Source organism: Heterocephalus glaber, unplaced genomic scaffold (assembly GCF_053883595.1).
Source record: "Heterocephalus glaber isolate CG9 unplaced genomic scaffold, H.glaber_assembly_v1.0 deba00001481, whole genome shotgun sequence".
In the NCBI taxonomy this organism is placed as follows: Eukaryota; Metazoa; Chordata; class Mammalia; order Rodentia; family Bathyergidae; genus Heterocephalus; species Heterocephalus glaber.
The window spans coordinates 31,259,134-31,280,535 of NW_028258317.1; the positions used below are offsets into that span (position 1 = coordinate 31,259,134).

Genomic DNA, 21,402 nt, shown 5'->3' on the forward strand with positions numbered 1-21,402 from the left:
GATAGGCCAGGCTGTGCCACTGGGACAGGACAATGCCTTCAGGAAATTTTCATGAAGTGACTGACAACAAATGGACTGCATGGGAAAGGACAGTAGAAGAGCTGAAACCATTTATTAATTTATGAATTAAGTTATTTGTATTCTTTATTTAAATTTTTACCTTGGAAAGTAAATTATTTATGACATAACGTCAGAATGGGAGTTTTCCTTTCAACTTGGTTTATGTGGCCATTGATGTTAACAATTGCTGAGCAGCTATTAGATGTTCTTTATTAAATATATGCCTGCAAAGTAGTACAGTTTCTGGGCCCTGCCTTTGAGGAATTTAAAATTCAAGGAAGCCACATGTAATACACAAGGTAAGAGATAATAAGGGAACTTAACCTTCTAGGTAAATTAGAGTGACACGAATTGTAAGGGATTGGAAGGGAAGGGGCAAGCACAGCTGGCTTCATAGAATTAAGCCAGAAAGGACACTTGAATAGATGGGATGTGAATAAAAGGATACAGCGAATACCCATTGTCTTTGGTGCTTTTCTTCCTTTTATCATAGTCAGAGTTGCCTTCATTTTCTCCTGCTTCAGTCTACTCAAATGCAATGGTAACTTTCTAGGAATGTTCAGTGCAGAAGGGAAAAAATGATTCAGTGATAAATCCTAAAATCAGTGGTTCAGGACCTTCCTGTTTTCATTGTTACTTTGCTATTTTAGTTCTAAACTTAAGATGAAAGTAATTCAGAAAGAGCAACACAACACTCTCGAGAAAAAAATATTTAACAAAAAAGATTGTGTAATATTTTAAAGATTCTGACACTTTTTTTTTAAAGGCTAATGTTATTTAGCATCACATGCAGGATTTGCTTGCTTCACATTTGCTATGGACAATGATGAGCCCAGAAGCTGAGTTGAAATGCAATCACCTCAGGCAGAGGTGAAAGTGGAGATGAGACCGGAGGAGTTAGTGATTCTGAAGCGCAGAAAAAGAAGCGATCTAGAAAAGCCATTGGTTATTTGCTGGGTGTGTGGCTTTTCTATTTTTGCATACATCTCTTCTGAAGTTTAAGGCAATTGATGTACTGAAAAATCATATCAACATATTTAACATATAAATTTTAAATCATGACATATTTATTTACAGTAATAAGTTATCATTGTTTTAATTACTACTACTTTGAATACCAGTTGCTCTTCCATTTTTCTTCTTTTGGTAAGCTAAAACCGGTAACTAATTCAATCCATCTTGAGAACATTACTAATGATGATATAAGGATTCCTGGAGTCATTTGTGGTAATAAAGTGTTCCTGTCATTTTCACCCAGCTTTCCTTTACCAGTCTAAAAACATTTAATTTTTTGGTATTAATCCCTATAATTTTCCTAGCTTTATGAATATTTCAATCTCATGTGTGTCCAAAAATAACCAAATTACCACAGACATAAAAAAGTCACATTTCCCTTACAATAGGAAAATAGGAAAGTGGATCAATGAATCTATCCCTCAGTACACACACATACACACACACACACACACTCACTCACACATAAAAGAGGTGAAAACACAACATGAACAATGCAGATCAGGAGAGACTGTGCATACTGTCACTGTGAAAGGAGATTTAAAAACTGAAACAGAGGGCTGGGGATTTAGTTCAATGGTTTTGCTGCCTGCTATACAAGGACCCGAGTTCAATCCCCAGTACCAAAAAAAAAAAAAAAAAAAAAAACTGAAACAGAAATCCAGATCATAAAACTGACAAAATTAACCCTTTCACAGAATAAAGAATCTCACAGTCCACGCAGCTTGGGTGTAGGTCCAAAGAGTGGGAACTTCAGATCTACTCAGTGTTCCATGACCCACACCCCTCACTTGCTCAACAGGGGGGAAGGTCAGGTCCTTTGGAAGAAGTTCTACTCCCTCCAAGTTCATTCAAAGTTGTCTGAAATGGTCCCTGAGTCTGGAGAACTTGTCGTGAAACACATCAATTCTCTCCATTCAGAAAGTGGCGATCTTGAAAACAACTGAAGTTCCCTCCTCATCCTCCCTCCCCCACCTCATTCCCACTGACCTTCCAGCCTGCAGTCCCTGAACACCACCACCCTGGCTTCTGGAGCCGTCTCAGCCCTCAGGGCACAAGTTCATGCTGGAAAGGCTCCCTCCATAGACAGATGAAGTTCCAGGACAAGGCAACTGTACCCAGGCAAGGCAGGGAGCATCACCATCTCTGACTTGAAATTATACTACAAAGCTAATGTGATAAAAACAGCATGGTACTGGCAAAAAACAGACCTGAGAATCAATGGAACAGATTAGAAGATGCAGAAACAACTCCAGACATACTCAGCCTCCTTATCTTTGACAAAGGAGGCAAATAGCTTCATTGGAAGAAAGATAGCCTCTTTAATAAACTGCAGGAAAAACTGGCTTTCTACATGCCTAAGATTGAAACTAGACCCGTATCTTTCACCATGTGCTAAACTAAAATAAAAATGGATCAAAAACCTAAATATTAAAACAGAAACACTAAATCTGCAAGAAGAGAGAATAGGTAGAATGGTTTAGGTCATAGCAGTAGGCAAAGCCTTCGTGAACAAAACCCAGACCTCACGGAAAATACTACAAAGAATCAACAACTGAGACCCATTTTATTAAAAAGCTTTTGCACAGCAAAAGAAACCACCAACAGAGTGAAGAGATAACCCACAGCCTGGGGAAAAACTTTTACCACCTGTTCCTCAGATAAAGGACTATTATCTAGAATACATAAAAAACTCAAAAAAAGAAATCAGACCCCTCCCCAGATTTAAAGACCCAATCCAAAAACGGGGATCTGAAACGAAAAGACTCTTCTCAGATGAAGAATTAGAAATGGCAAGTAAATATATGAAAAAATGTTCAACATTACTGTTCATTCATGAAATCCAAATTAAAACAATGCTGAGATTCCATCTTACTCCAGAAAGAATGGCTGCTATCAAGAAATCAACCAATAACAAATGCTGGAGGGGCTGTGGGGAAAAAAGAACCCTACTCCACTGCTGGTGGGAGTATAGACTGGTGCAATGCAATCACTGTGGAAATCAGTGTGGAGATTTCTCAAAAAACTAAAACTAGAGGTTCCATTTGACCCAGCTATTCCCCTTCTTGGTATCTTCCTGAAAGAAAAGCATCATACCACAGCGATACATGCACACTTATGTTTATGGCAGTACAGTTTGTAAGAGCTAAATCTTGAAAACAGCCCAATTGCCCATCAACTGAGAAGTGGATAAAGATGTGGGGTTTTTATGTAATGGAGTATTACTCTGCTATAAAGAAGGATGAGCTTCAGACATCTATAGCTAAACAGATAGACCTTGAAGCCATACTCTTAAGTAAAATAAATTGGACACAAATGTTTAAATATCACATTGTTCCTCTGGTGTGAGAAACCAAGAGAAAATAAGGAGTAAAAGGTATGATAAATATTGGGAAATGGGAAGAAAATGTTCAAATGGAAAGGGAAACAAGGGAGGAGGAAGGGAGAAAGGAAGGAAGGGGCAAGAAAAAAAGTGAACATAGAAGAGAAAAAATGGAAACAAAGCTTTTGCACATAGGGAGGGGGAGAGTTGTAATGAAAGGTGAGGGGAATGGGATAAAATCAAGTTTATTTTTAAAAATACCACATTGTTTCTCTGGTGAGAGAAACTGAAAGTGTAAATAAGGACCAAAATATGTAATAAATACTGGGAAATGGGAAGAAAATGTTCAAGGGGAAGAGGCACCAGAGAGGGAGGGGGTGAGGGAAAGGAAGGTAGGGAAATTAAAAAAGAGAGAAGAGAAGGAAAAATGGAAAGAAATTTTTTGTAAAGAAGTAGGGGAAGAGGGGTTGAAGGGAGGGGAGGGGAATGGGGGGAAAAAGAAAAAAGATATATCATGTACAGGTACAAATTCCCTATGATGAATGTGATCATTATGTATATCTAAAACGTACCAATAAACTTAATTTAAAAAAAAAAAAAGACCCTACGCGGACCACGGCCAGAACACGAGGCTCCGCGCGCTGCCCCCAGCACCAAGGCTGCGGCCCTGCGGCCCAGCGGCCCGAGACCTCCAACTGGCAACCCCGTCCGATCTATACTCAGGGTTTCGGCGGCAGAAACAACGGGAGGAGACGCCGCGAGCACCTCACTGGCTGCCCGACCTTGCGGAAACCACGCCGCGCCCGCGCTTCTCAGTCCCGCGCCACAGCGGAACCGCGCACGCCCGGCCTCCGCCCTCCTCGCCTCCTGCAGCGGCGCCCGGCGCCCCCTCGCGGCCGCCCGGGGAAGCGCGGAACTTACGATGGTCCGCAGCTCTCTCCTCCAGCTCACTTGGCTGGAGCACCCCTTGGGGCTGAGGCCTGGAGAAACCTTTCTGCTCCTAAGGCAGCTACAGAGGAACCCCTCTCAGAAAGGCGTGAACGGCAGAACCGACTTCAGATTGTCTTAGAAAAAAGGCAGTAACTTCGTCTATATCCAGAAGACTCAAGCCACCTGTCTCTGCCATCAGATGCTCCAGCAGATCTTCCACCTCTTCAGCATGCAGGGGGACAACTTTGCAGCCTGGGATGAGCTGGTGCGCGAGCAAATGTTCGCTAGGCTAGGCTTGCTCAGCTGCGAGACCACCTGAAGCGAACGCAGGCAGAAACTCGGGTTCTCTCTCCTTGGGATTTGCTGTCCTGAAGGATTTCCAAGGAATCATCTGTCCTCTGAAGGAAAAAAAAAAAAAAAAAAGAATACAGCACCTGTTCCTGGGAGGTTGTCAGAGGGGAAATTCAGCGACTCTTCTTCCTCATTAGCAGTTCTCAAGGAAAAGTCAGCAAGTAAAGAAGCCCAAGTCCTACTCTGGACTCAACCCCTGTCATCACTGTTTCCTAAGCCCCAAAGGCAACCTCAACTCAGGTTTTCGTTGCAGCTGAAAGATATCTGAAATCAAAGCATGACATTATTTGTACAGTGCGTTGTGCATTATTCATTATGAATAAAAACAGATGTAGAAAAAAAAACAGATGTAGAAAGAACATGCTTTGTTTTCTATAAATAATGTTACAACTTACAATGTTTTATATGTCGAAATTCTTGAGAGGTGTTTGAAGTTTCTAAAGTCTGATGTTTTTGTTCCAAAGATTCTTCAATATGACCTTTTTAAAAGACTTTTGTCAGTTAAGTTGATTTAAAAAAAAAAAACCCTACCAATAATTAGAACACAGTGCGAATTTATCTTTCCTTCACATTAGAGCTCAGTGCAGGACTTCCTGATCAGATCGGTGGTTGTTTGGCCTGCCTTCACACAATGATTCCAGGACTTGAGTGCTGCCTGTACTTTCGTCTTGACATCTTCAACACATGACTGCAAATGTGTCCATGGTTTCAAAGAGGGCAACTATAGCGAATCACAAGGGTGTGTTTTCATGGGCCTAGGCTCTAGGCCAAAAAAAAAAAAAATCACTTCAATCCATATTTAATTGATCCAGGTGTATGGCCCAGATATGCCAAAAAAGTTAAAAGGAATTCTGTTTGGGTGACTTGTGGGAACAAAGGACAAGTTCTTCAAATGAGACTATCCTTCACTGTACACTAGGCATACTATTTCTATTTTCAATAGGAAAAATAACCAATTTTATTTTAGCACTCCTTTTATTAAAATAAGTGACTCCCAAGGCCTAATTCTGCAATTTACGTGCAGGACATGTTTCTTTTTTCCCCCTGCGAGCATCATGAATGTAGCTATGAGTATTTAGAGAAGGTCTTGGGACACATTATAAAATTGAAGTTCTGTCCTTAACACTTGAGGAAATAGGGAAAGCATGACTGTGCAACTTTTTGCAGGTCCTTGAGGATCACTGTCATAAAAGGGGAGAATGAATCTTTGATTTCTAATCAGGTTGTTGTTTCTCACTGATATTCTAAGTCATATCAATAGAAACTTGATAACAATGTTCCCCAAATCAAATACTTTCTCTTTTTTTTTCCTAAATACTCAACAGAATTGTTCAATAAAACTTTCTTTGGAGAAGCTTGAAGAATTTAAAACTATCTTTTCACCGATTGTCCTCTCAATTCATGTATAGAGTATTTACTGGTATTTCTCTAGCACTTAACAATTATTTTTCCTTTCATAAATATTGACTGGTGTAATCCTACCATTCTGAGCACCTGAGGTAGGTGGATTGGGAGTTCAAATCCTAGTTGAGCAACTTAGAGATATAGTGAGATTCTGTCTCAAAATTAAAAATAAACAAAAGCCTGTGGATGTAACTCAGTGAAAAGGCCCAGTATCACAAGAAAGAAAAAAAATTCAGGACTGAGTTCCTGAATTGGTAAGGACTTGACTGAAGTACATCAGTTTGATAAGAAGATTTTTCTGTGTAGAGTTATCACACAAATTCCTGAAGAAGTATTTTAAAAAGGAAATAGGTCAGCTATTAAAGGCCACATCTCTGGTAGCTAGAAAAGTGAATATAGCTATGTATAAAGAAGAATGAGGAAATTTTCAGGCATGTTTTCAGGCAAAAACCATTGATTTTTCAACCTGGAGCAGCACTGTAATTATTACATGCCAAATTCTAAAAATCAAATGTAAATGGAGCTTATAATACCATATGAATGGATGTAGATAAAGGTATCAAATGTTTATTCAGCAGTTGTTTGTGTGAGGAGACCCCAAATCTTCAAGGGATAATGCTACAGTTATCACATTAGTCAAAATTCAACTAAAACAAAAAACAACAAAAAAAGTCAAAGCCACATTAGCTCCCTTTCTATGCTTATTATTGCAAAACTATTTTCTACCACCATAAAACACTCTTTTTTTCCTAATTCATCTTCTTTAGTTCTGTCATGACAGAACTGTATTTGGGACCAAATCCTCAAAGTAAATCAGTATAATTGACCTAGCAGCCAAACCTGCCCGCCTACAAATAAGAGGCACCAAGTAGCTGACCAGGCAAGTGACATGAGTATGTGTCATCTGAGTAACTCTCTTGTAATGTGCTGGATTCTCTTCATTTCTCCAGATCTCCTTCCATTTCTACACCACTAATCCATTCAGTGAGCCTTTCCAGATGAGAGCTCTGAGCCCCAGCTCCTTGGTTTCATTTTATTTAGGTCCTTGATTTCATTTTTGCTTTAGTTCATGTCTTAAGGCACATATCTAGGGTGCATAAAGTGTTTAACAAATATATTCAACTTTATGAAGATACATTTTCAAGAAGATGAAGACTAGAAAATAACCATGTCAGTAAAATGGACAAGGTTAGTGACTAAGTACCATGTCTGGCTTAAGCAAATCAGAATTTTCAGTGAGGGAGAATAATGAGAGGGACAGAGAAAGAATCTGCCTTTCCACAGGAAGGAGTCTAATGACTGGAAAATACTGATCTACAAGCGGCTCTGTTCTTATGGCCAGAAATATCCCTGGAGAGCAGGTAAGACCTGAAGACTTAGAGTGGATTTTCTCTTATAATGGAGTCATCAATGGCTCCACAGTTCTTGAGCTCCCTGTGCTTTCACTTTTTCTGTTGTAAATGGGAATAAGAGTCGAACCTCTCAATGTGTGCCTTAGTCACTGAGGTCTCCTTTAGCTTAATGGGTCTGGGCACACGGTAAGTTTTCAATAGATATGAAAAGCTAAGACAGTAGTGGCAAACCTATGGCACATGTATTGTTTTTCTTTTAAGACAAAAGATGTTAATGTATGAGTTATTTTTTCTAAACTAAAACCTCAGTATTCAGGTTTAATTGCAATGTTGACACTTTGTGATACATATGTGGGTTTTGGGTTGCAACTCTGACACTTATCTCTAAAAGATTCACCATCATTGAGCTAGGGTATTGTTCATGGGGATTAATTGTTGAAGTACTAAGAACAGTGTCTGACTTACAATAAGCACTTTATACAATTTATTATTTATTGCTTTTATTAATATTGCCTTTATTGTTTAAATATACTACACTAATGGAAGTGTCCTTTGAAGTAATCATTTCCCAGTGGTGTAGCGGGAATTTGTGCAGCTCAGGGAAGTCCTTCAATTTGCCGCCCTCCAACATATCTGAATATGTTCACCTATTTAAATAGAAAATGAAAATGATGTGTAGAAGAAATATAGATTTTTTTACAATTATTTACTTATTAAACAAAATACAGTAATCTACAATGTCACTTGAAGTAGAAAATTAAAATTCTATGTACTCTAATCTTTGCCCTGTTACAATATAATTTTTCTTTTGCTCAACAACGCCGCCCAAAGAATGTGCGGTCTGGGGGATAGACCACCCCATCCCACCCCACAGCTACACTGCTGTCATTACCTTTGCTTTCCCCTGAGATGGCAAGAGCAATATTGGTCTTCTGAGATTATTTATCTACTAGGAGAGACCTGGATGGAATTAACACTTGCCCCTTACCCAGAGAGAATGCTGTGCTGTCACAAACTCGCCTTTCTTGTGTACAGTATGGTGATTTAATTGTTGTGTCTTTCTTTCCTCTCTATGAGGAAAGAATGCAGTAAAGCTGCAAACAATCTCTGGACCCAGCAATAATAATCTGTCTTTGAGCCTTGGCCTGTTTGCTAACTTTATCTAATCCTCTGCACTGCACTAGACCTTATTCTCCACTTGCTGGGCTGAAAGAACTAAGTTTTTTTTTTAATTATTGTATGATTCCATTTATTTGAACTGTTCAGATTTGGCAGTTTCACAGAACCAGAAAGCATTGCCAGAGAATGGAGGGTGGTGTGTGGTTGATGAGAAAAGGGGAGAAACTATGAATTAGTACTTTTGTCTTTTTATTTAGGTGATGAAAATGCACTGGAAGTAGACAGTGGTGATGGTTGCAAAGCTTTATGAACATACTAAAAACAATTGAACTTCACACTTAGAAATTACTAAAATAGCAAGTCTTATGATAATTATATCTCAATGAAAACTTTTAAATTCTGTCATGAACATCACAGTATATAAATCTAGGGTTATAATGTTTCACTAGATACAGTTTTGAGATATAACAAACCACAACCATCTTTATCATCTTTAAAGAGTCTTTTTAATTAAGATATATCCAGTGAAACATTGTGAATTCTAGGAAGACTTTTCACAAATACATATAATTGAAACTGACCTTCTGAAATAAGAGTTTGTATTTCTTTGAAAAACTGAATTATAACTTTATATTTTCTGAAGTTATTAATAAAATTATATTTATGAAAGGTACTGCTAACTCATAACATTAAATGAAAATAGTTCACCTTCTTTATAAAAGTGATTTAGAGAATCATAAGAATGTTGCATGAAATTTTTCTTTTGGAAACCCCCTATATTGTGAATCTATCATATATATATATATGTATTTGTACTTCAATTATACATTTATTATTGTAATTATCAGTATATTTATAATATGTATATATAATTCAAGTTCAAAGATTTAAACATAATATACACAAAGCAAAATTCACTGACAAAGTTGAAAGCATATTTTTTATATATTCCAGTATTATTGTCACAAAACTTGTAGATTCCACTTTCATATTAGGCATTTTGTGACTAATAAAAAGTATGTAATATTAATGTTCTGAAATGAAATACCAAAAAAAAAATGTGATAAAATATTTATCTCTGCTTATATTACATGATGGTACGTGTCACCAAGTTATGAAACTATATAGGGCAGTTTTAAACAATATTCAGAGACTCTTTTTTTCCATGTTTTTCAACTTCTTCTGTTTCAGCTTCATTTCCAACTTCAGCTTTGTTTTCATCTTCCTCTTTCTCTCTCATCTTTCCCATCTCCTCTTCTATGTTCCTTCACATCTCCCTTGTCTTTTCCTTCTTCCTTTTTTCCATCTTTTTCTTTTTCCTTTCCATCTTCTGCATTTCCACCTTCATGTTCCTGTCCATATTCCTCCTCTTTTTCATATTTCTCTTCTCCATCTCCTCTCTCTTTTCCATCTTTATCCTTTTTTTATTTTCCTTCTTTTTCTCTTTTCCATCCTCTCCTTCTTTTTCATTTCTCTTTGCCATATTTTCTCTCTTTTTCATCTTCTTTCCCTTCTCCATCTTCAAACTTGTCATTGCTTTTTTCATTTTGGTAATCTTCCTTTTCTCCATCTTCTCCTTTCTTGTTTCTATCTTTGTCCTCTTTTTCTTTTGGGTCTTGTTTTTCATCTTCTTTTCTCTTCTATTTTGATCTTCTTTATTTTTCAGATCTTTTTCATCTTATTTTCCTTCTGCTGTCACTGCTTCTTTCTTTTCTCCTCCCTCTTCTCCAGTGTCATCAATTTTTTCCTCTTTCATTTCCTTAATTTCTTTTTTAAGAGCTGGTGCCTCTATAATTGTGGTTTCTCTATTTTCAGCATTTTAATTGTTGTAGTCTTCTTTAACAACTTCTTGCTTGATTTCAGCTAGTATTTTCACATTTACATCTATGTTTCTTTCTATCACATCATTTTTGGTCTTTATTTTATTTTATTTTATTTTGGTTCCAGGAATCGAACTCAGGTCTTCCACTTGCAAGGCAGGCAGTGGAACCACTGAGCTAAATCCCTGGCCCTGGTCTTCATTTTAGCAGACAGTCTAACTGATCTTCTCTTTGGATCCTGCCTCATGTCACCTTGACCTGCAGCTTTTCTTTTGGACACTGTTGCAACTCCCTATAGGACAGTTTAATAGTCAATGAAAAAAAGACATAAGCAGTCTCTCCTTGATCTCTCTGAGAAGCAACTGAGTTTTTCAGTGAACTAATTCCAGCAGGATCTGAACTCTTCTCAAAAAGAAAAAAGGAAGGAGAGAGAGAGGAGAAGAAAGAAAGAAAGAAAGAAAGAAAGAAAGAAAGAAGAAAAAGAAGGAGTTGAACTCTTTTATTTGTTACTCATTTTCCCAGTAGAATATTCCTTTCATCTTTTTTTTTATTTCAGTTTGGTACATATTTTTATTTTCTATTTATCCCCAGTCACTGCAAAAATCAACAACTTTTGCCTTCTATGAAACACAAATGTGAAGGGATAGCTGTTATATTGCATGATACAAGACTAAATCATGATATGAGAGTAAATCATTCAGTCCATTTACTTTTTTACATATACATCACATTATTGACATTAAGGCAAAAATAGTTTATTTGTAATAAGCAAATAGAATTAAAATATCTGAAGGTTGTTTCAGATATTTGAATACTAATGCAAGTTTTAAAAGATCAATTTGATCAAAATCAATGTGACCTTTTCTCAAACATGTATTCTCTTGGGGGATGATACAGATCCCATATACGGGAAAATTAATTATTGGGGCTGTGAATGTGGTTTTGCTCTAGAAATTAAACACAAATTGTGCTCAGTATTTAATTCTATTAAATTTATTGAACACATAATTATGTTCAGTTCTGAAAAGGAAAAATATTGACTACATCTGCATAAACTTGTAAGAGCTGGAGAAGCTGAAGATTATTTTCCCATGTGAAATGAAATTAAAATATTTTACAGTAATAATACAAGTTAAAAATTATCAAAAAAATTTTATATTTAAAATAGCTTTTAGCAGTTTTGAAGGATGATTAAATATTTCATTACATTAGTATATATTTTGAGTGTATAATTTGCATATGATTTTGTTTATTAAATTTATATACTATATACAGTAACAACAATCTCTATGTTATAAGTATATATGTAATTCATAAGAAGAAAATAATATGGAGAGAAATTACACTAAAATTTAAAAGAACATAATTTTACAAAGTTGTTGATTATCAAAGCTTTCATTGTATTTTTAAATTAAATTTTATTAGTACTTGTTTGAAGTACATGATATTTTCATTCCTTGCATGGGGTGGATGCATGTAAAAAACACATCTTAATTATTTTTCTCATCCTCTTTCCCTGGCTTCCCTCCCCTCCATCATTCTCCTGAACCCCTTCCCATTTATATCTTCCTATTTCCTATTATCTATCTTTTATTTTGTTCATTATTTATAATTTGGGTTTCTCATATGAAAGAAACAATATATTTAAACTAGTGGTTTTGGTTTATTTCACTTAATATTATGATTTCAAGGAGCATATACTCCATTGTGTCTACATACCACATTTTGTTTACTCCTTCATCAGTTCATGAACGTATAGGCTGCTTTCAAAACTTTATTATTACTAATTGTGCTATTACATAGCTTATAAATTTAACTTTCAGCTTAAAATTTCTCTTTAGTCATTCCTAAAATTGTACTTAAATAACATATTTACACATTCTTTTTTATGCGTGAAGCAAAGATATCAATTCACTACATAAATATGTCACCATATATCTGTGCCACTGAATTTTAATCAGGAATTCATTCAGGAAAACATATCTATCAAGGGTCTGGTGGCATGGACAGGGAAGGTAATGATGAAAACAAAGTGGATGAGAAACCTTACCCAAAACCCCATTACAGAAGGCAAAAGGGAAAGGAAAAACAGAAGTAGAAAACTAACTGAGGGCATTCAGAAAATGAAGCTTCTGTGTTCTCTATTTAAGTCATCTGAACAAATCGAGGTCCTCAGAGAACCCAGGGGCAAAGGCTCAGGATCACACACCCACCTCAGACAGCCCAGCAGCATCAGCAGACTCCCCAATGGCCTGGCCACTTTCTGTACTGGTGGCCCTGGTGGTGCTCACCATCATGTCATCGTGCTCTCTGGGCTGTGACCTGCCTCGAACCCACAGCCAGGGGAACAGGAGGGCCTTGACACTACTGGAACAAATGAGGAGAATCTCCACTTTCTCCTGCCTGAAGGACAGAGAGGACTTTGGCCTCCCCCACCAGGAGTTTGATGGCAAACAGATCCAGAAGGCTCAGGCCATCTCTGTCCTCCATGAGATGACCAGCCAGACCTTCAACCTCTTCAGCACACAGGATTCATCTGCCGCCTGGAATAATGGCCTGCTGGACACCTTCTGCACCGGCCTCCATCAGCAGCTGAGTGATCTGGAGGCCTGCCTGACCCAGGAGGTGGGGCAGGAAGAGGTGCCCATCTCGCATGAGGACTCCAGACTGGCTGTGAGGAAATACTTCCACAGGATCACTCTCTACCTGAAGGAGAAGCGATACAGCCCTTGTGCCTGGGAAGTTGTCAGAGCAGAAATCATGAGATCCTTCTCTTCATCGGAGAAACTTGCAAGAAAGGTGAAAGACTAAGGAATGAGTCTTGGTCCAACATGCAAATGGCTCTCCTCAACTGTATCACACTGTCACAAGTTCTGCCTCTTCAAAGACTCTCATTTTTGTTCTAATCATAACAATTTTATTCCTGTGATGTTTTAGGAGTACTAAGCAACATTGTGTTTATCTTTACATGGAGATGCCCTTCCAACTAACCTTGTAAAGATACAAGCATCTATTTATTTGTCTACTTTAATATTTATTTATTTAACTTTTTATAAGATTTAAATTATGTTTGTATACATAATGTCATGTTCACATTTAAATTATGGTTAATAAAATTGGGCTGGGGATGTCGCTCAGTGGCGCCACGCCTGTCTGGCAAGGACAAAGTCCTGAGTTCTATCCTCAGTACCAAATAAATAAATAAAATATATTCTTTATACTATTCAATTTGTCATCTTGCTTTTTCACTAAATTTGTATCATAGAAAACTTCTTGTATTTGCCTGTTCTTTAAAAAGATACTCCAAGCCTTAGTGTGCAATGTTATCAAAGCACAGAAGATGGTTCAAATGCCTCATTATTGTCAAACTCAAAGCATAAGGAAAAACTAAGCTTCTACTAGACTCTGCATTTCATCCACAGCACTTCGTAAAACTAAAAATAAAAACACATGTCCCTGATTTTTACAGATAAAGAAACCTAAGAACAACAATCATGGTTAATATCAGTCAAGTGGACTGCAACAATGAAAAAAATAAAATTTTCTCAGGTAAAAGCATATTAAAGCATGCTAGGCCCTAAAAATGAAAACTCTAAGTTGATTAGTAGCTATCCAAGTCAAATGTCCACTGTCATTTGGGGTGTATGACTTTACAATGTAAAGGAAGGATGTTGCTGGGTGTTCTTGTGTACCACTGAAATCTCACAGTGGAGGTGCCCATGTGGGGAGAGTTGAGAAAGAGAAAAAACTTAAACAGAATGCCAAGGAACATACATCTTTGCAGGGAAGGGAGAGAAGAGTGAAATGAAAACAAGTGTAAAAGACCCTTACATTAAAAAGATAACTAGAGGCAGTGGCCATAAAAGTATATTTAAGATCTGGGTGTGGTGGTGCATACCTGTAATCCCACAACACTCAGGAGGTTGAGACAGGAGGATTGCCATGAGTTCAAGGCCAGCCTCCACTACATAGCAAGACCTTGTCTCAAACAAACAAATTAAAAAAGTGTATTTAAGGAAAAAGCCTGCTTAGGAGAGGAAGTTTTGGAGTCAGGGAAGGCATGGATTCAAACTGCCCACGACATTCTTTCCCTTCACCTAAAACCCCATTCACACGGAGCTGCTTTCTGTTCATGTGCACCCTGGTGTAGAGGTTTCTGTGTCCTGATTGCACTAATAGGAGTCAGCATGAGGCACAAACTCTCCTCTGCTGAAAAAACTCAAATGGCTGCTCAGAAACAAGATGAGGTTGAAGGAGTCAACTGGAGATCATGGACAAAAGGAGAATAAAGATGATTATTGTGTCCACCAGAATAATGGCAGGTGCTCAGAAAATGGCCACATCAGTTGAGCTAGTTTTCCTTTCCATCCATAAGATCTGAACCCCAGATTTAGAATCCTTTGGATTCTCTCCCATAAGTAAGAAGGAAAGATGACTGATGGGAATACTGAAAGCACAGAGAGCTCCCTAAGGAGTATGATCAACAAAAGTGTTCCCAGTATGGTTATCACTGAGACCGCCTCACCTTGAACACTGTTGCACAGGTTGATAGTTACTCCAGTTTAGACCAATGAGTCACAAAGCCCAGAAAACATTATTCCTGAAGACAGTGCATCCCAAGTTATCTTAAATTCCAATCACGATGCAGATTTCTTTGAAAACCAACAGTGTAAAAATAATATGAACAACAGGAATATGGACGGGGTCTGAGTATGTTAACAGTAATTGAGAAAGAGTCTTTCTAAAAGGACACAATTAGTAAGGTGCATATTGGAAGATCACAATTTCTCATGGGAAAAAAAACTTGTGTGAAAAATTTTTTTAATCTCCATTCACCAAAAAGTTGCATTGGTGGATCAATTCTGTTCCTTCCCTTACAGCCCGTGCATTCTGCAGGGATTTAAAAACTCTAGACCCTTCATGAAGAGTAGGGCTCACAAAACACACCTAAATAAGTGACAAATTAGAACTCTTCACCATGAATGGGATAGCGCTATTATATCTCAGCCTGTGTGCAGTCATCATAATAATGGTGATGACGGGTCTTTAATAAATGAAACAAAAAGGAGTCAAAACGCAAAGCTCAGTTCTTACCTCAGAAAGAAAACTTCAAGAGAGCCCACCAAAGAGCCATTGTGTGCCCCACTTGCTGTGACTCCATGGGAAGCAAGCACTTCCAACTCTGAAGGCTCTGGACAGCATCTCAATGCCCCAGACAAACTTTGAGACCCTGGACAGAGCCATGTTGCCTGTGCACAGCAGTCTTTTGTCAGCTGAGTGAGTTGATTCTGGATTGGAAGAGAAGCTCCTTGCGACTCTGTGGGTCTTTTGTTTTTGTGCTCACGTGTAGCTATACCAACATCTCAGCAAGGACTAAGTTTTTAATTTCAAATTTGGTATATGTTTGCCAAACTACAGTGCCATCTTTTAAAGCTTAAGAGATACAGAGCACATAGAGGCCAAGTTGTTAGAAAAATCATCATTTTTATTAGTTCATGTTTGTGGTACATAATGAATATATTCACTGTGGGTGGTTGGTACATGTACACGACATACCTTAATTCTATTTATATGCTTTGCCCTCCCTCTAACCCCCTTCTTCCGCTTGTTGTCCCCTTCTGTTTTACAAGAGATCTGTATTCATTTCTTGCTATCTGTCTTTTATTTGGCTCTTTAATTTATTTACACTTTGGCTTTCTCATATAGGAGAAATCATTAAATATTTAAACTTTGGTCACTGATTGAGTTAACTTAACATTATGGATTCAAGATGCATCCATTTTCCAGCTGAAGTAGGGGTGCAAATCTGTAATCCCAGTGCTGGAGACGCTGAAGCAGAAAGATTATCACAAGTTAGAGGCCAGCATGGGCTACCGTGCGTTCAAGTTCAGCCTGAACTGCATAGAAAGACCCTGTGCCAACACCCTCACCAACAGAGAAAAAAGTGCATATATTTCCCTAAAAATGGATCAAATCAACACTCTTTTATAGAAAACTATTACAACCTTGAGTATAACTCCTCCGTTTTCATTATCCATTCCATTTGTCTGTTGATGGACAGATAGGCCACTTCCAAGATTTAGCTATTGTGAACGGTGCTACTGTAAACATGCGTATACAGTTCCATTGGAATTTCTATTGAAAATTTTTTCAGGAAACCCCATAGTGGTTTCCATGGCACTTGTACTACTTTACATTGGTTTCAACAGTGAAGAAGGGTTCCCTTTTCCTCACAGCCTCACCAACATTTGTTATTATTTGATTTTGTGATGATGGCCATTCTTTCAGGAGTAAGATGGAACCTCACAGTTGGTTTAATTTGCATTTCTCTATTGGCAGTGATGATGACCATTTTTAAAATGTGTTTATTGGCCATTTGTGGTGCCTCTTCTGAGAAGTATCCATTTTTTGACTGAGTCTTTTATTTTGAGAGGTCTAATTTTTTTACTTCTTTATATATTCTTGATATTAATCCTTGCTGGCAAATTTTTTTTCCTGTTCTGTAGGTTGTCTCATCTCTCTGTGCTTCAGTCTGATTTAGTCAGTTACAAGGGAGAAAATTACTGTGAATTACATGTGAGTGTTTTCATGGGCCAAGACTCTAGGCAAAAAATCACTTCCCTCCATAATTAATTAGTCCAGATGTATTCTCATATGACACTTAGGTTAAAAAAATTGAAAAGGAATTGTATTTGGGTGACTTGTGGGAAGAAAAGACAAGTTCTTTGAATGGTACTACCCTTCATTTATACAGCATGTATGCTAATGCTATTCTTAATAGGAAAAAAAATTTTTATTTTAACACTCACTTTATGAAAGCAATTCTGTACCAAAGTCTAATTCTGCAATTTACATGGAGGACGTATTTCATGTTTTTCAGTTCCTAGCATCATGAATGTGGCTATGAGTATGGAGAGAAGGTCTTGGAACACATTATAAAATTAAAGTTCTGTCCTTAACACTTGAGGAAATAAAGAAACCATGATCACGTGGCTTGGCAGGACCATGAGGATCACCAATACAAAAGGGGAAAATGAGTCTTTCATTTCTAACCAGATCGCCGTTTCTCATACAGTACTAATCCTGGTACTGTGGGAGGCTGAGGCAGGAAGACTGGAAATTCAAGTCCAGCCCAGGCAATTTAGCAATACAGGGAGGCCTAGTCTCCAAACAAAAAATAAACTGAGGGCTGGAGATATAGCTCAGCGAAAAGATCTTCTGTCCAATCTCCAGTACCATAACCAAAAAAAAAAAAAAGGAAATATTGATTAATTCCCTGACCTAAATAAATGACAGGGAATCAACTAATATACATCTGCCAAATGACATGACCTCTCTGCTTAGAGGTATCACACAAATTCCTGGAGAGGTATTTATTCCAAATGCAAACTGGTCAGTGGCCATGCATGAAGGAGAATGGGGTATTTTCAGGCAAACCATTGTAGCAGAGCCTCAACATTCATTGGTTTTTCAACGTGAAGTAGCACTTTAGTCTATGTCAGACTTTGAAAATCAGATGGAAATGGAGCCCACAATCCCATATGAATAGATGTACATAAAAGTATGAAAGGATTGTTCACAATTTCTATGCATATGAGGAGATCCCATGCCATCCAAGGACAATTCTGAAGTTATCACTTTAGTCAAGAACCACCTAAAAAATTCCAATGCACAAGAGCTCCATTTGAATGTTCATTTTGGCAAAATTATTTTCCACCACAGCAAAAATACTCTTTTTCCACAATCCCTCTTCTCTACTTCTGTCATGACACTGCCCAGTATTTGGGGCTAAATGCTCAAAGTAAATCAATATAATCAAGCCAGCAGCCATATCCACCAGCCTACAAATAAGGGGCACCCAACAGCTCACTAGGCAGGTGACCAGAATGTTTGTCATCAGAGTTATCCTCTTGTAATGTGCTAGACTCTCTTCATTTCTCAAGAAATGCTTCCATTTCCACATCACTAATCCATTCAGTGAGCCTTTCCAGATGTGAGCTCTGAGCCTCAGTACCCTGATTTCATTCGCATTTAGTTCATCTCTTAAGGCATGAAACTGGGGGGCACAAAAGGTTTAAAAATGTATTCAACTTTATGAAGATACACTCTGAAGAAGACAAACACTAGAAAATAACTCGTGTCAGTAAAAAGGACAAGGTTAGTGGCTAAGTATATGTCTGAATTAAGCAAATGGGACTTTTCAGTGAGGGAGCGTAATGAGAGCTGAAGAGAGAGAATCTGCCTTTCCACAAGCAGGAGGCTGCTCACCAGAAAACACAGATCAGTCTAGAGGCATCTCTGGTTTTTACGGCCAGAAATATCCTCAGGAAGCAGATAAGAGCTGAAGACTCAGTGGGATTTTCTCTCATGGTGGAGTCAACACTGGCTCCACAGTTCATGAGCTCCCTATGCTTTCAAGTTTCCTGTTGTAAATGGGAATAAGACTGGATGCTCTCACTGTCTTCCTTCTTCACTGATGTTTCCAGTGACTTAAATGGTCCCAGCATAGGACAGGTTTTCAACAGATATGAAAATTCAGAGCAGTGTTCCAGGGGTTTCCTGAGGATTGATTTTCTAAGTACTAAGAGCAGTATTTGACTTACAAGAACCATTTACACAATTTAATGATTTATTCCTTTTACTAATATTTCCTTTTACAACTTAAATAAACTATGTGGGGGCAAGTGTCCTTTGAAATAATTGTTTTATTTGCTTCTTCCATGATATGACAAGAGGAATACTGACCTTCTGAGTTTATTTATTTCCTAGGTGAGACCTTGATGAAATTAACACTGGTCCATTATCCAGGGAGAATGCTGTGGTCTCACACATTTGTGTCTCTGTACATAATGTGGCCAGTTGGTTGATGTGTCCTCCTTGACTCTCTGTGATGACAGAATGAGGCAAACCTGAAGACCACTTGTGGGCTAGGGAATAATCACTTATCGTTGAACTAGGAGTCCTTGCTACCTTTAGCTACATGGCTTCAAACATCTGCCTCTGCTTTCACCTAAACTTACCCTCCATCTTGCTGGGCACAAAGAACTATGTTATAGTTTTCACTAATTTCCCCACAGGATATTCCTTTCCTACTTTCATTATTTTTTTCACATTCGCACATACTTTTGTTTTCTATTTGTCCCCAGTCATTGCAATGCAAGAAGCAACAACTTTTGCTTTCTATGAAAAAGGAAATGTGAAGGGATATCTGCTATACTGCATGATACACAGGACCATCATACACCCCATTTGCTATTTTACATACACATCTTTCAGTTATTTCAATTCTAATGAAAGTTTTAAAAAGATCAATCTTATCCAAAACAATATGACATTTTCTCAAACATGTATTCTCTTTGGTGGATGATATAGCTCCCCCAAAATTAATTTTGTGCAGCAAAATTAATTAGTAGGGCTAAAAACAATCTGAGGTATTACAATGGATCATAGCCGTACAAAGCACAACACTAAGGTGATATTACTCCTTAGACTTACTTTTGGATATCCTTGCATGTAACTTGAAAGGTATACATACTGATTCATGAAAAACACACACGTGATTTACATGCTGCAATCCTGTGGACAATCGATGACTGAGTTTGGAAGATTTTTCTCTCCATTACATACGTGATCTCTGTTCCCCTAACTATTGGGCAGCCACTGGCTCTCTTGTGTGTGCACCTTATACTCGATCCTCAGTCCTTCTGAATGTGCTCTGGGTTATGGGAATGAAACAAAAATTGTGCTTAGCATTTACTTCTGTTAAATTTATTGAACACATCAATAATTATGTTCAGTTTAGAAAAGAAACAATATTTATCATGTCCAAATGACAGTCTAGCAGCTAAAGAAATTGAGGAGTGATTCTTCATGTGAAATGAAATTAAAATACTTTATTATAAACATACAAGGTAAAAAATGATTTATATTTAAAATAGTTTTAGCAGTTTTATATGATGTTTAAAGATTTCATTGCACCAGTATATATATTTAAGAATTTATGAATTTGTACACAACGTGAATTATTAAAATTTATGTAACTACATATAAATCACAATCACTAAATTATGAGTAATTTATAAGAAGAATATCATATGGTAATAAATTACAATCAATTAAGAGGAACATACATTTATGATGTTACTTATCAATAGTTTTTATTTCATTACTTATTGATTTTAATTGGCATATTTTGCAGTTCATAATGTTTCCATTCCTTGTGTGGAGCTGGTACATGCGCATAACACATCTTAATTTCTTTGTTCTTCCCCTTACTGCTCTCTACCACTTCCCTCCCTATAGTTCTTGATCCCCTACTCCTTTAAGAAGGAGCTAACTTCCCACTTCCTATTATCTATCTTTTATTTCTCACCTTATGTAGAATTTGGGTTTCTCATTTTAGAGAAACCATACAATATTTAAGCTTGTTTGTCTCATTTGTTTCACTTAACATTATGGCCACAATGTGCACCCATTTTCCCACATAGGTCTCAAACTTCTCTTTCATTATGGTAGAGTAGTATCCCATTGTGTGTAAATACGTTTGCTTTATCCATTCTTTTGTTGATGGACATATAGGCTGCTTCCAAGATTTAAGTATTATGAATTCTGCTGCTATGTAACTTTCAGCTTCAAATTTTGCTTTACTCATTCTTAGTACCATACTTAAATAACTTTTCACATTCTTTTTTATGCATAAAGCAGAGACAAAAATTCAGTACATAAATATATTATTCCATACCTATTCCTCTGACTTTTAATCGGGAATTCATTTAGGAAAAAATATCTACCAAGGGTGGCATGGGAGGGAAGTTAATGATGAAAACAAAGTGGATGAGAAACCTTACCCAAAACCCCATTACAGAAGGCAAAAGGGAAAGGAAAAACAAAAGTAGAAAACTAACTGAGGGCATTCAGAAAATGAAGCTTCTGTGTTCTCTATTTAAGTCATCTGAACAAATCGAGGTCCTCAGAGAACCCAGGGGCAAAGGCTCAGGATCACACACCCACCTCAGACAGCCCAGCAGCA

General features: G+C 37.4%; 1 protein-coding gene across 1 annotated transcript; it reads left to right on the forward strand.

Moving 5' to 3' along the window:
* The first annotated feature begins 12,400 nt into the window (after positions 1-12,400).
* LOC147825884 (interferon alpha-4-like) lies at positions 12,401-13,184 on the forward strand. Its single transcript, XM_087183540.1, has one exon. It carries the CDS (start codon positions 12,621-12,623, stop codon positions 13,182-13,184), a length of 564 nt encoding a protein of 187 aa, XP_087039666.1. The 5' UTR covers positions 12,401-12,620.
* Positions 13,185-21,402: the final 8,218 nt, after the last annotated feature.